This window comes from Mycetomoellerius zeteki, unplaced genomic scaffold, assembly GCF_001594055.1.
Source record: "Mycetomoellerius zeteki isolate Tzet28-1 unplaced genomic scaffold, Tzet1.0 scaffold73, whole genome shotgun sequence".
Classification (NCBI taxonomy): domain Eukaryota; kingdom Metazoa; phylum Arthropoda; class Insecta; order Hymenoptera; family Formicidae; genus Mycetomoellerius; species Mycetomoellerius zeteki.
The window spans coordinates 837,361-850,482 of NW_017257753.1; the positions used below are offsets into that span (position 1 = coordinate 837,361).

General features: G+C 31.7%; 2 protein-coding genes across 4 annotated transcripts in view; one reads left to right on the plus strand and one right to left on the minus strand.

The window, feature by feature from the left end:
• The first annotated feature begins 826 nt into the window (after positions 1-826).
• On the plus strand, positions 827-5,504 carry dnk (deoxynucleoside kinase). Of its 3 annotated transcripts, none has more exons than XM_018458448.1 (5): positions 2,763-2,993; positions 3,155-3,492; positions 4,122-4,321; positions 4,795-5,044; positions 5,141-5,504. In XM_018458448.1, the coding sequence occupies exons 3-5, from the start codon at positions 4,151-4,153 to the stop codon at positions 5,461-5,463; spliced, it is 744 nt and encodes a 247-aa protein (XP_018313950.1). In that variant the 5' UTR covers positions 2,763-2,993; positions 3,155-3,492; positions 4,122-4,150; the 3' UTR covers positions 5,464-5,504. The 3 variants fall into 3 exon arrangements, with proteins under 3 accessions (XP_018313949.1, XP_018313950.1, XP_018313951.1); XM_018458449.1 differs by having other exon boundaries at positions 2,763-2,941; XM_018458447.1 differs by lacking the exons at positions 2,763-2,993; positions 3,155-3,492 and adding an exon at positions 827-1,078.
• Positions 5,505-6,805: 1,301 nt separating this feature from the next.
• imd (death domain-containing immune deficiency protein) overlaps positions 6,806-13,122 on the minus strand; it is a 14,212-nt gene continuing 7,895 nt past the window's right edge. The window contains exons 2-4 of the mRNA XM_018458445.1: positions 9,534-9,894; positions 7,632-7,960; positions 6,806-7,378 (exon numbers count right to left, since the gene is read on the minus strand). Of these exons, the coding sequence (XP_018313947.1) occupies positions 7,238-7,378; positions 7,632-7,960; positions 9,534-9,894 (831 nt within the window). The 3' untranslated portion in view covers positions 6,806-7,237. The remainder of the gene's footprint in view (positions 7,379-7,631; positions 7,961-9,533; positions 9,895-13,122) is intronic.

Consider the following 13,122-nt stretch of genomic DNA (forward strand, 5'->3'; position numbering starts at 1 on the left):
ATAATTTTTAAATTTTATTTCATCGTTAAATTATTGCTAATGACTAATCTTTATTTTTTTAATATAGTATCTAATTAAAAAGTGAAATAGAAAATAAAGTCTTCAATTGTTTATCTCCTTTAGATTTTTTTTATATTATGATAAAGTGTATTCTCCAATAACTTAATTAATATTTTAATACATTATCTAATAAAAAAGTTGGAAATAAAATTCTATAAATGTTTATTTTCTTCGTTAATTTCTTCATTTATTTCATAATTAAAATATATTCCACAGTAACGAATTCCCTTCTTTCAATATAATATCTAATTGAAAAATAATGTTGCAGATAGAAAATTCTTCAACGATTTATCTTATTCATTAAAATATAAATATTTCTTCTAATGATGTTCTCTCCTAATTTTGTAATATAATTAAATTAGAAAGCCAAATTCAAGATAAATAGCTTTTTAACTATTTATTTCCTTAAAATTAAGTATTTCTCACTTTTTTAAATAGACGATACTGCACATGTATTACTGCACAATATTATAATAATGATCTGGAATGTAAAAGAAACATCAATTCCTCCCTTTTATATTCTACAATTTTATCAATATAATAAATGTAATACATTTGTTTCCGCTGATATATGTATATTTGAAACAATATTCCTCATTTATTATTAATTTTTTTTCATTTTTCTCATTTTATCATCCATGATTCTTTTTAATCGACCATTTTTTATTCCTGAGAAGGCGCGGCTATGAATTTTTTCAAGCATTGTTATCTCCAGTGGTAACATCGTCGACAGCGGTCTCTCATCGATCGGCTGTCGATAAATGCATCTTCCGAACGGATCGATAATAGGTATAATACTTAGCATGGTTCGTCGTCACGTGTATCCATCTGCATGTCGCACGCACGTTCGGAACTCCTTACCAGTTGCATTGTTGCATCAAGTGATCAAGTTGCATCAGAAATGGGAGAAACATAGAAACAACAACTGCTGAGCGTCATGCTGAGTTTCCCTATCAAACAAACCGAGTCCTTCCCGTTGTAATTCGCAATCAGCAGATTGCAATGATGGCTTCCGCCGGTGAGTACGGTATACATTGATAACGCGTTATCACGACAATGCTCCGCAACGATGCGGTTTGATAACGCTGACATGATGAACAATAGCGAATTAATAGATAATTAGCGGTAGAATGTAGGATGCAGAATCGTATAACAACGAAGCCACTGCACCATGTACTCATTTTGTCACTCAGTAATTGAGCCAGCATGCCAGCAAGTGCAGGCGTGCCGGTATCAGTGACGTAACTAAGTGTGTATTCAAGGCAATAATGGGTGCTTTTCTATTTATTTAATGACCAAGTCGATACGAACATTTTATCTTTCCTGGAATCAATGATTAACAAAAATAGAACGATACTTGTGTCGACTTGTATCACCAAATGCAAAGCTACATGCAATGACAATGCATTGATGATTTTGACAGTTGTTGACACACGTTAAGGATATTTCATTTATCGAAAAATTTTTTAAGCGTGATTGGCTACAATATAAAGAATTTGTTACTGGAGAACTTTTTTATTCTGTAACTAATCAACACATTGAAAAATGTTGTGTATGTATAAATAATTTGCATATATAAAAGTTTGTGAACTCTCCTCTGAAATTTATACTTAGGTATATTTAATATCCTTGCGATCCTATTATTTGTTGTTTCTTTTTATTGTTCGTTTAGTTCGCACTCTTCGTCGTAGATTCGGATCTGTCTCCTCTCCCTCCCTGGTTTAAGGTACCTTTTCATGCTGACGCTCGACGCTCATTTTCGGCGTTAAAATAAGTCACGTGATAGAAATTGACGAATGTCAAGCGTCAATTTGATCACGTGACCTATTTAGACGCTGAAAATGAGTGTCGAGCATCAGTATAAAAAGTACCTTAAAGTTCTATATTACTAAAGTAGCGCATTAGTCCGCCATATGGACCTACTAACCTTATCATATACCAATCCCAGCAAACACAAAGTTACATGTAACTTTGTGTTTGCTGGGAATAATACTAAGCCATACTAAGCGCTTATTGGACTACAGACAATTAGGGCCACAATGGCGGTCGAAATAGCCACTAGCTACGTTTACACCGTGCGCTTAGTCCGCGACCTATACGATAGGTGTCTTTGTTTAACCTACAGGATAAACAAGGACGTCTATTGTATAGGCCGCGGCCTAAATGCACGGTGTAAACGTAGCCATAAGGATAGTTGTTAATTATTTAATTTTGTATAATTGCATATACGTACTTTCGCATGCATGCACAACTACAAACATGTGTATCTGGTTATTTTTTGTACTTCTAAAACTTTTTCGTCATTTTCAATGTTGAAACAAATGCTCTAAGGGCCACTGTCACCAGGCTCAGTTAACTTAACTGGGCCAATTAATCCATCGGAATTGACCAATCTGTCAATTCTTCAAACAAAATGACAAATGCGATTGGTCAATTCCGATGGACTAACTGGCCTAGTTAGATCAACTGAGCTTGGTGACAGTGGCCCTAATAATACCTATTTTCTTACGATTTTGATACGTTACTAAAACCTCCTTCAATGCGCAAGCGCCAATAAAGCGACACATCTAGCAACACTCCACCAGGGGTGCGTTCCGTTTCTTGCATGATGTGCATAATGCATCATTTATCCTTGTTTAATATTCGGTGAATAACAAGGATAAAAGATGCATCATGCGCATCATACGAAACGCAGCCCAGCATTCGAGGAACTAGAAGCTGCGAATGTTTCGACTCGTTCGACTGATTGGTTCATCATCTGGCAATCGACATCGCTTTGAGAACACGAAGTTGAAAGTTTAACGAAAATCGGGAGATATCATTCGCTCAAAATATTCTCTGCTTTTACTAAATGTCATTATGTACGCGAATATTTGGTTATGTGAGTGTGTATTCGGTTTGGCTGGTTTAGCTGCACCTCCTTTGCGATAAAGGTGTACATTTGTGCTTCTTCGCCATGAGGCCGGAATCAGACTATGCATTGAAGATTGAGATTGAAGATTAAAAAATTCAAATTTCACCAATCGAAATGAAAGGAGCTAAAATTTCTTTGTCCTTATTGATCAAATTTCAATCTTCAATCTTCAATGCGTAGTCTGATTCCGGCCTGAGGGAAGAGGAAAAAAGTGCTGGTGGTGCAAGTGTGAGGTGGACGGCGGGCTCATCTATTCGAGATGGCGCTCGTGTTTTGTTTTGGCGGGAAAGTTGCGCGGCAATTTCTGGTTCGTTGTCTGTATTCGTCTTCATTGGTGTCATTCCCTCATTGTCGAGCTAAAAGATCAAGAATCGTTACTTTCCAAACTGCATTTTCGTCAAGAACCACTGCAATCGCACACTGTATCAGGTCACACGAACGTTGATATTCGATTTGTTGATTCAGGAGTCAGCTGGTTTCGAATCAAAGGAATAAATATCTCGTGCAATAATCCCTTGGTGAGTGACAAAATGTTGTAAATGTTGAACTAAGAATTGAAATGGAATTTAATTGTCTGTTCGGTCGATGAAAATATTATTTCAATAAGTTGTTACTGTGAGACTTTGCGCACAATGAATTAACTAGAAATAAATATTAAATATTAATTTAACTAAATTAAAAATTAATATGTACAAAAGAATGCTTCTGATTAAATTACATTGAATATCTTCTAACTGATAAGATGATATTTAGTAACATATAATATCCTTCCATTGTGTTGATTTGATTAAGATGTATTTTGTTTCACACACACACACACACACATCTTCTGTACTGTTGATAAGTTAACTCTACATAATATTATCTTATTTAAAGTAAGTATTACATACTGTAATACGGGGTCTATGATAGAAGTCGTAGTGGTCATAGGATCTTAAATCGCAGAAGATGATTAATCTCAGTCCAATATATAAGAAGAATAATCGACTATGATTGGTCAATTTTTTATAATTTAATACTTATAACTGCTATAATTCTTATTATAGACCCCGTATTACTGTTTGTAATATATGAGGCATCATATTTCTTATTGAGCCAAGCAGATCCTCAGTATTAGATAGTGAAATCAAGCGCTTTGTCTGTTCAGGTAAAAAGGCTCTTGAAGCCTTCATCAAAATGTCTAGTTCTATTGGTAAATTGTACAAACGTCCCTTCACTGTGTGCGTAGAAGGCAACATTGGAAGTGGTAAAACGACATTTTTAAGTCACTTCAAGAAATTCGACAATGTTACTGTATTAGAAGAACCTGTTGAACTTTGGCGTGATATGCGTGGGACGAATCTACTGGTGAGACAGAAAATATTTTTCTTTTAAAACTTAAAACAGTTTAATATAAATATTTAATATTTTTGTTAAGTCTTAATTATTTACAAAGACTTCACAACAAGTAAAAAGATGAGGAAATGTTATATTGAGTGATTATTTATAACATTATGATTAGTGATTATTTAATATTATTTAATATTATTTAATATATATATATATAATTAAGCACAATTAATGTATATTTTTATTTAAAAATGTCAGATTTTTATATCAAATAAACGCACATATAACAATAATGCAAAAAAAAATAATCAAATTAATATCTTAGAACTATGAATTATACATATTTTATATAAAATATTACTGTGCTTATATTAATAATTATATAAATGTAATTAATATAGAGAGATAATATTAATATTATATTATTGTGTATATATATCTATATTAATAACGATAGAAATAAAATTAAACATTACAAAAATGCATTGCAGGAATTAATGTACAGCGAACCATCTCGCTATGCTTTCTTGTTTCAATCTTACGTACAATTGACTATGCTCCAATTGCACACTTGTAAGACACCTTCGCCATACAAAATCATGGAGAGGTCTGTCTATAGTGCAATGTGCTTCGTTGAAAATTTGAAACGCAGTAATATATTACGTGACGTTGAAGTTACAATATTAGAAAATTGGTATGACTGGTGTTTGAAAAATGCCAATATAGAAACTGACTTGATAGGTACATATAATGTATAGATTTTATGAGAAATTATTATAATTGAAGTGACATCTATTGTATATATTTATTTAATTGATTTGTTTTTTTGCTAAATAGTATACTTGAGAACAACACCTGAGATCGTATACGAGAGAATGAAACAACGAGGTCGAAAAGAAGAGACCGCTGTCTCGTTGGAGTATCTGAAGCAAATCCATCAGGTCCATGATGACTGGCTCTATCATCAAATTTTGAAGCCATTGCCATCACCGGTTATAACGATAAACGGTGATCGAGAGCTTCATGAAATGGTGGAGGAATTTGATAAATGTAAAAATGAAATCTTCAGCAAGGTAATAGACGATAGCGATGTAAATAATACAATGATTACGGTATCCACAAATCACGTGCTGCCCAAAATTAAAGCTGTTTCAGATTAAATCTTAAAGTAAATAATTAATTTAAATACGATCGAAGCAAACGTGTCATGCATTTACATTAATTAATTGTTACATACAATTTTGTACATTGTACTATTTTCATTTTACTGGTCGCATTTATTACCTTTATTGTATATACAGAGTGTTAGTTAAGTATGTTGCCATACTCAACAGAGCGATTTTTTGGTTTATTTCAAGTAAAAAAAGTCTATATAAACATGTGTCCTAAACGGCTTAGTTTTCGAAATACAGGTGAATGTTCGCAAATGTTTGACGAAACATATCTTCCTGCATAAATATGCCTTGCTTCACGTGAGTTACCATTCGCACAACAGTAAACAAAATGTCAAAGTTACAAAATCAAAAATAGACTTCAGTTCTGATGTTGCTGCGGGTCAGTTAGCTTGTACATACGTTTTCAACAATTCATCTAATTGTTTTATTTTATTAGAAGAACTGAAGCCTGTTTTTGTTTTTCTGTTTTTGTCTAGTTCAAGCTGTATTTCTTTCAAATAAACAGATTGTTACTAGACGTTTAATTTTTTTATTTCGAAAACCGTTAGGACACCGTTTATATGGACTTTTTTACTTGAAATAAACCAAAGAATCGTTCTGTTAAGTATGGCAACATACTTAACTAACACCCTGTATTTATTTCTTTTTTCATCATATTTATAGTATGTTAAACATAATACGTAATTGACCAATTATTTCATATCAAGGGATTAATTTTATGTTTTGTCAGTATTCAAATTACAAAATTAAGGCATTTTAATTTATTAACAATAAATTTATATCTGACTCAGTATGTATTGTATTTAAACGAATTGTCATTGATATTTATTTTATTATTCTGAATTATTAATGACAGAGATTTGTTAACATTTTAAATAATTTTAGATTTTATCATTGATTACAAAACAATGTAGTATCAAAAGAGTAGAAAATACAAAATATTTGCGGAGATATTTCGTGATAAACGATAAACTACTTACAAAAAAATTTGTTAAAATATGAGCATAATTATATTAGAATATTTAATATCTCTAAAAAAATTTTATTCTTTTTTTTTATAAAACTATTTTGTAAGACGTTTGAAAGAAAAGAATTGTAAAAATGTATGAAATATATATTAATTTATCTAATAAAATCTAAGAATTTAAAAATATAAGGATAGGAGAAAGAAAGAAAGTTATTATAAGACGTAGTTGTATGTACGTGCATACACTTCAATTTATATAACGCCTGATTTGACTGTAACACCAAAGGCGTATGTATATGGATTTTGTACAATGACTGAAAGAAATACATATTATTTGGAGAATTGCATGTTTATTTCTACCAGATTTTATAAAATTAGGGATAAGTATAAAAAAATGTGTATATATATATATATATATATACACGCACACACATTGGAATATTACACATGTGTATCGCGCAAAACGACGTTACAAGTTTGTCCGTGATGTATTATTAACCAGATCATGTTCCTATTTGAAGGCTCAATGCGATTCCACAATGTCGTATCGAAGACTGAATACGAAATTAGTGAAGAATTAGTGAAGAACAATATTCTGTCAGCCTATCTGACATAGACAAATGTAAACGATCTTTGCTATCGGAATGGTGCGTATACCGTGTGTCTATAAACTATGCGCTAAGATATGTATAAAAACTATGAAATTCTATTTCGAGTAAAAAAATAATCACAATCGTTCGCGTAAGCGTTATGTACAAGCGTTAGGTAGAGATTTTTATTTGTCGCACCCAACTAAGACGGATTCTTGCGAGCTGCAACTAATCGCTCGACGCAGTCATATTCCTGACAAGACCACAGTATACTAACTAACGTACCGAGTTGAGCATCCCGTGTGTTGGCTTGCTTCCAATCAAGCAGTAACTGATAGATTACCTGAAATCGTACATTGATAAAAATTAACATAAATTGTTCGTTATTAGTATACATTTACAAGAAATTTGTGAATTTCACATGAAACGTTTGATTACATGAATAATACTTAATGTTTTATTAATAGTAATCGGTCGCCAACGAATGAATTTTAAATATCTTGTTCAAACAAGATTACAGTCTGATAAAAAAATCACCAAGATTGATGATGAATCATTCACGATAGAATATCTGATTCTTAGAGTTCGATATTCACCTCGTCGATACCCTTGTGTCTATAATTCTCCTCGAATTGATCGATCTGTCCGTCCGAATACGAAAGTCTTCTCGCAACGTCCCGCCATCCGTGCCCAACGTGTGTCTTAAGAATGAACATGTCATCGAACCCGAGCTGCTCTTCGCACGTGCTCAACTCTTCCACGTTTTCGGGCATCGGCCGATGCTTGGGCTTCGAAGTCGTCTCGGACTGCGTCGCGTTATTGTTTGTCGGGTACTGGTTTACATTACATATGTAACTCGTGCGTGAGCCGATCTTCACTCCATTAGAGTTGACTATGTTGTAATTTACTACATTCGTACCTTGTGCTGGAAATTAATTTCAAAAAATTAGTGAAGAAATATCGATAATATCACAAATTTATATTTACATTTATATTTAATTATTATATTTAATTTATATTTAATTATTTAAAAAGTGAGATGTCATACGAAATTTTCTTGTGAAATCTGTTGCATTTGTTAAACATTTCCGTGAAATATTCACTATCTTTAATACAATATTTTAATTGATCATTACATAATTGTAAAAATTCGTCTCCTCTGTGGATAGCTATCGCGTAACTAGGGCGCTTAGATAATGAGCTTTAACTCCTTGATATCATCACTCAATCTGTTTCAATATTGTAACTATCGTACGCGTCATATTAGTTATCCTATCACGACGAATAATCCCGAGATTTGAAGCAGTAGAAGATTGCATGATACATAAAATTTCGGTGGCTATTACGATTCCATTGAGACGATAAAAAGTCTCATAAAATATTTTACGATATGAATGCATCGTTGCGCGTGAAACTGCACATTAAAAAATATGTTGATTCGCGAATGAAATAATTTATTTTTCAAGAATCGAATATTAAAATTATTCACAACAGTCAAAAAATGGTATCTTGTATCCTTTTCTTTAATACTTCTGCAAATAGAAATCGGCAATTTGGTATTCCCCGAGTTTATGCTTTTAATCGTGATAAGATGTCTCATTGTCAGTCATACAAATATTTATAAGAGGAATATATGGAGTGGCATATTTTCGTTTAGCTTAACTCAATTTTGATAAAAGCGCGACATCTGTGCGGCATTCGTTTCTTAGCACTTTTTCTCCCAAATCACCGCTAAGTAAATTATAAATAATGCAAATGTCATACGTCAACTTGTCGAAATGCCTACTTAGTTGTGTAATCTCTAATCACATCTTGCCTTTTTATTTATTTAATGAGGTTTATTTCCATTTACCGAACCAAGTCTAGTCGCATAATTATAGAATCGCACTGACAAATTTTCGAAAAGTTTCTGCGCATAAAGATATCTTTTATTAAATTATTGCATTCATATTTAGGGATGCACCGAATATCCGGAAAGTATCCAGCATTATCCGGCACTTTTTTATTATCCGACCGAATAGTCGGATATCATTAGTATCCGAGAATATATCCGGTTGAAATTTGATATCATTAAATTGTTGATTTTTTATTATACAAATGTTCTAAAAATAAGTATGCATATTCATAATGCTATAATATCTTATACATTGTTACAAAATTACAATTTTTTCTCTATAGGCTTTTTTTTAAGACATTTTCTCGGAATCCGATCGGATATCGAAGAAATTGCCTTCTCGGATATCCGTATCCGGTAATTTTACGATTCGGTGCATTCCTAACATTATCTATTTCTATAAAAAGAAAACATTTCGCGAAAATATTCGTCTTCTCCACTGTAAAAAAAAACTCGGAAATAACTCGCAATAAGGAAAAATGTTTTAGATAAAAGTTATGAACGCAGTAAAAAGTACTTGAATATAAAATAAAACTCTAGACGATGCTTCATGTTGAAAATTATGTCGCTCGTAACAGACTGATAACGTTTTTCTACCACTTACAATATTTGTATTTTGGTTTCGTCTTCGTCCTTGGTCGTTTGTACTCCTTCGATTCGCTCGTCGACCTCGTGTCGCCGAAGTCTTCCGGCTTTCTACAAAAATCGGTGGGTGTGGGTGTCGTCGGTCTTGCACCATTCGGCATCGATTTTTGCTCGTGCAACGACGTCACGTCCTCTTGCTCCTTTTCCATCGTGGCGGGCTTCGCTTGCGTTTTCGTCAACTCCTCGTCCGGAGTCGGTGAAAGATTGTGCATGTAACTTCCGGTTCGCGGCGGATCCGGTTTCGCGTCTGTCGTCAACATATCGTGAAATCGGCGCGACAGTTGGGACAGGATTGACATTTTCTTAAACGCTCGATGTGCCTGCAAATGATATCTTGACGTTAAGATGCTTTGAGGATAATGTTCTAAAATCTGTTTTGAATAAGAACGAAATATAAGCATAATTATAAATTATAAAGAATGATTACGACGTTTAATGCAGCTTGATAAAATCTTAATGTATAATTAAATAAAAGAACGAGCCGTGTTATGCACATTTATCTTAACCCTTAACTCTTTATTATTCGCATGGGATGTTATAAATTCGTGACTTAATAAATTCTTTAAATATAGAATGAATGCTATTTATATACACATTTAATGCAAATTGTTTCACAACTAAAAATTTTTTTTTGCATTTATCTAAAGGATGTATAGAATATTATCCATTTTTATTTAATTATAAGTCATTAAAGAGAACAGTGAAAGTTGAAATATACCTATTATTGAAGTGTTAGAAACATACACAATTGCTTGGTACCGTTTTTTTCAATTGAAAAAAAATTGTTTGCAATATGAAAGTTATAAGCAATCGAATTAGGTTGTCTATATTTAAGTGTGTTGTTCTCGTAGTGTGGCGTTTGAAGATTAATCCAATTTTTACATTTGCAGTTGGAAAAAATGCACAACATTTAAAACACACAGTTTAAATCATACGCTTTCAAGTTTTGCATTCGTTTCACGTGATATTTCTCAATGCCGCAACTAACGTCAAACCAGACACTCCTCACATTATTTCTCGTTAAGTAGATACAGCCAAGTAACCAAGCGTAGCATTTTCCTCGGAGAGACTCGCGTTTATTGTCATAACGAAAAGTATGACGAAGCACTGGTATGTCGAAAGCGTGGAAAAATATTTCACGAAAGTACCAAACTTATTACAACCTTTTATAAAAATTAGTTTAGCGTTTCTTTTTCAACTCGCGTATTTTTTAAAATTTAATTTTAGTAGGTCTTTAACTTGACATTACATATTCTAGGTTATCTTAATTTAATAAATTATAGTAATAAAATTGAAATTGTTTTGGTTACAAACAAGTTCTATGATATTTGTATTGAAGATGAATAAAATCTGTTGAATGAATCTGTTTTTCTGCTCCCACGGATGTGCCATTATTAGCCATTACCGTAATTATATGCGATTCTAAAATTAACAATCCACTTATACCCATGTATAATACTTCCGGCGCTATTGTCAGTTGCATACAAACATGCATTATTCGCTACATAGTTATTCTTTGAAAATAATAAATAATATTCCAATCTGCGAAAAAGTTAGCAATATAAAATTGAAACGCTATTGTGCTGTAATTGAAAATATTGTCCTGTAATTGAATACATATAGATGATTTCACATGAAACGTTCGATTGAAGATTTAGAATGTTATCGAAGATAGAGATCTTTGTCAAGCTGTTATATTCATAGAGTATTCGAACATCGCAATTATATTATAGCAGTCAAATTTAAATTTCATACCCATTCATTAATATATTTCTAAAATATTACGAAATAAAAACAAATTGTCTCACAATTCGTATGATGTTCCAGTATTCATTTTCTAGATTTTCTCAAGCTCTACAAAATAGAAGCAAATTACGCGATCTGAATATTGGTAATTCCTGTATCGCCTTTTTTATATAAATAGATGTAAACAATATGGATAAATCCCACAAACATCGGGTTTTGCGATTATCGCACTTAGGATTCATGTGAGTTACCCGAGGCGTTCAAGAAAAAAAATCGCTGGAAATTCCAACGTTCTTCTCAGTCACGTTTCTAGTAATAAAAAAAATCCGAGATTACGTTGACCCCCTGCGTGACATATCTTATTCTCAGAATCTCTAAATACTGCTGTGTAAATATATCCAACGTGTAAACTACCAAAGTGTGTAATCTAATTATCAGTTGATACGCACTTTTCTTTATCCACTTTTGATATACAATCAATATAATTCTGCCAATCACTTGTATGAATATGTTATATTCGTCAATTTGCAAACTTTTATTCCCGAGTTTTAAGTTGCTTCGGAATACCTTTACCAAAAACGTAGCAAAAGTATAAATTAAAAAAATACTTTATGATAACATTCCACTCTAAAACTTATCTTTCATATATAATATGTAATAAAAAATAATATTTTTGTTGCATAACATATAGATTTATAATTTTGAAAAGAGCTATTTCGACTTACAATTCATAAATAATAACATTTAATTTAGTAACCAATTTCATTATTTACTTACACAGAGTACTAATTAATTTTTCAAGTGTCTGTTTAAAATGCTATGAAAGAATATCGCGTTCAATGAAATTTTTACCGAAAAAATCGTTTTGGATTTTATCAGAGAATATATTTTCAAATTTGAAAATGAAGGTTACAAAGCATCCTGTACTTTCGTATATAATGGATATAACTAATGGATCAATTCTAAGCAGAATCGTAAGACTCGTAATGTGTCCTCGTAAAACTTGTATAAGACGTATGATTATTCGTAAATATCTACGATTTCTTATAAATTTTATGGCTAGTAAGAAACTGTCTGCAAAAATATTGTATAAAGGTATAAGCACTTAAAAATTCTTACAAGTCTTACAGGAGTATATTACGAGTCTTATGATTTTGCTTAGAATTTAGGCATACATCTCTCATTGCACCGTATTCACAGCAAACTTCCCGGAATTATGTTATTTATACCGATAACACAATTCTACGTATATACCTGTTAAAGACAGTATTTTTAATTACAGACGTCTCGCAGGTGTGAAAGCACTTGTAATTACATATGTGTGACCATTCCTTTGTTGACATTTGGCTATTCTAATCGATTCTGATAAAATTTATAATAAATTGATAAATTGATCTATTTACAATAAATTCTATCGGTGTGTGTGTGTGTGTTACAATCTACAATATTTAATTCTATATAATATTCATTACGTGTATATATGTATATAATATTTAATGATATATCTAAAAGTAGTTTTTTATAAAAGAGTAAAAGAAGAAAAAATATTTATAATTTTTTAATTGCGAATTAATTAATCATAATTATTTTTTTATGCTATCACATGTAACTTTTAATTTTTCGTAATGTAGAAAAATAAGAAGAAAGAGAGGGCACTCCACTTTCACCATTTTCTGCGTATTATTATATACGATAATTTTTAATTTTATACAGGAAAATGTTTTTTTATTTTAATTAATAAAAGAAGCGAGAACAATTTTGATTATATATTCAACTATATTGCTATCTTCTACATTCCACTA

Bases quoted from the DNA above. Each gene is read 5' to 3' on its own strand.
- dnk (XM_018458447.1), top strand. The intron at 4,322-4,794 runs GTGAGACAGAAA...AATGCATTGCAG, and splicing joins TGCGTGGGACGAATCTACTG to GAATTAATGTACAGCGAACC. The intron at 5,045-5,140 runs GTACATATAATG...TTTGCTAAATAG, and splicing joins TATAGAAACTGACTTGATAG to TATACTTGAGAACAACACCT.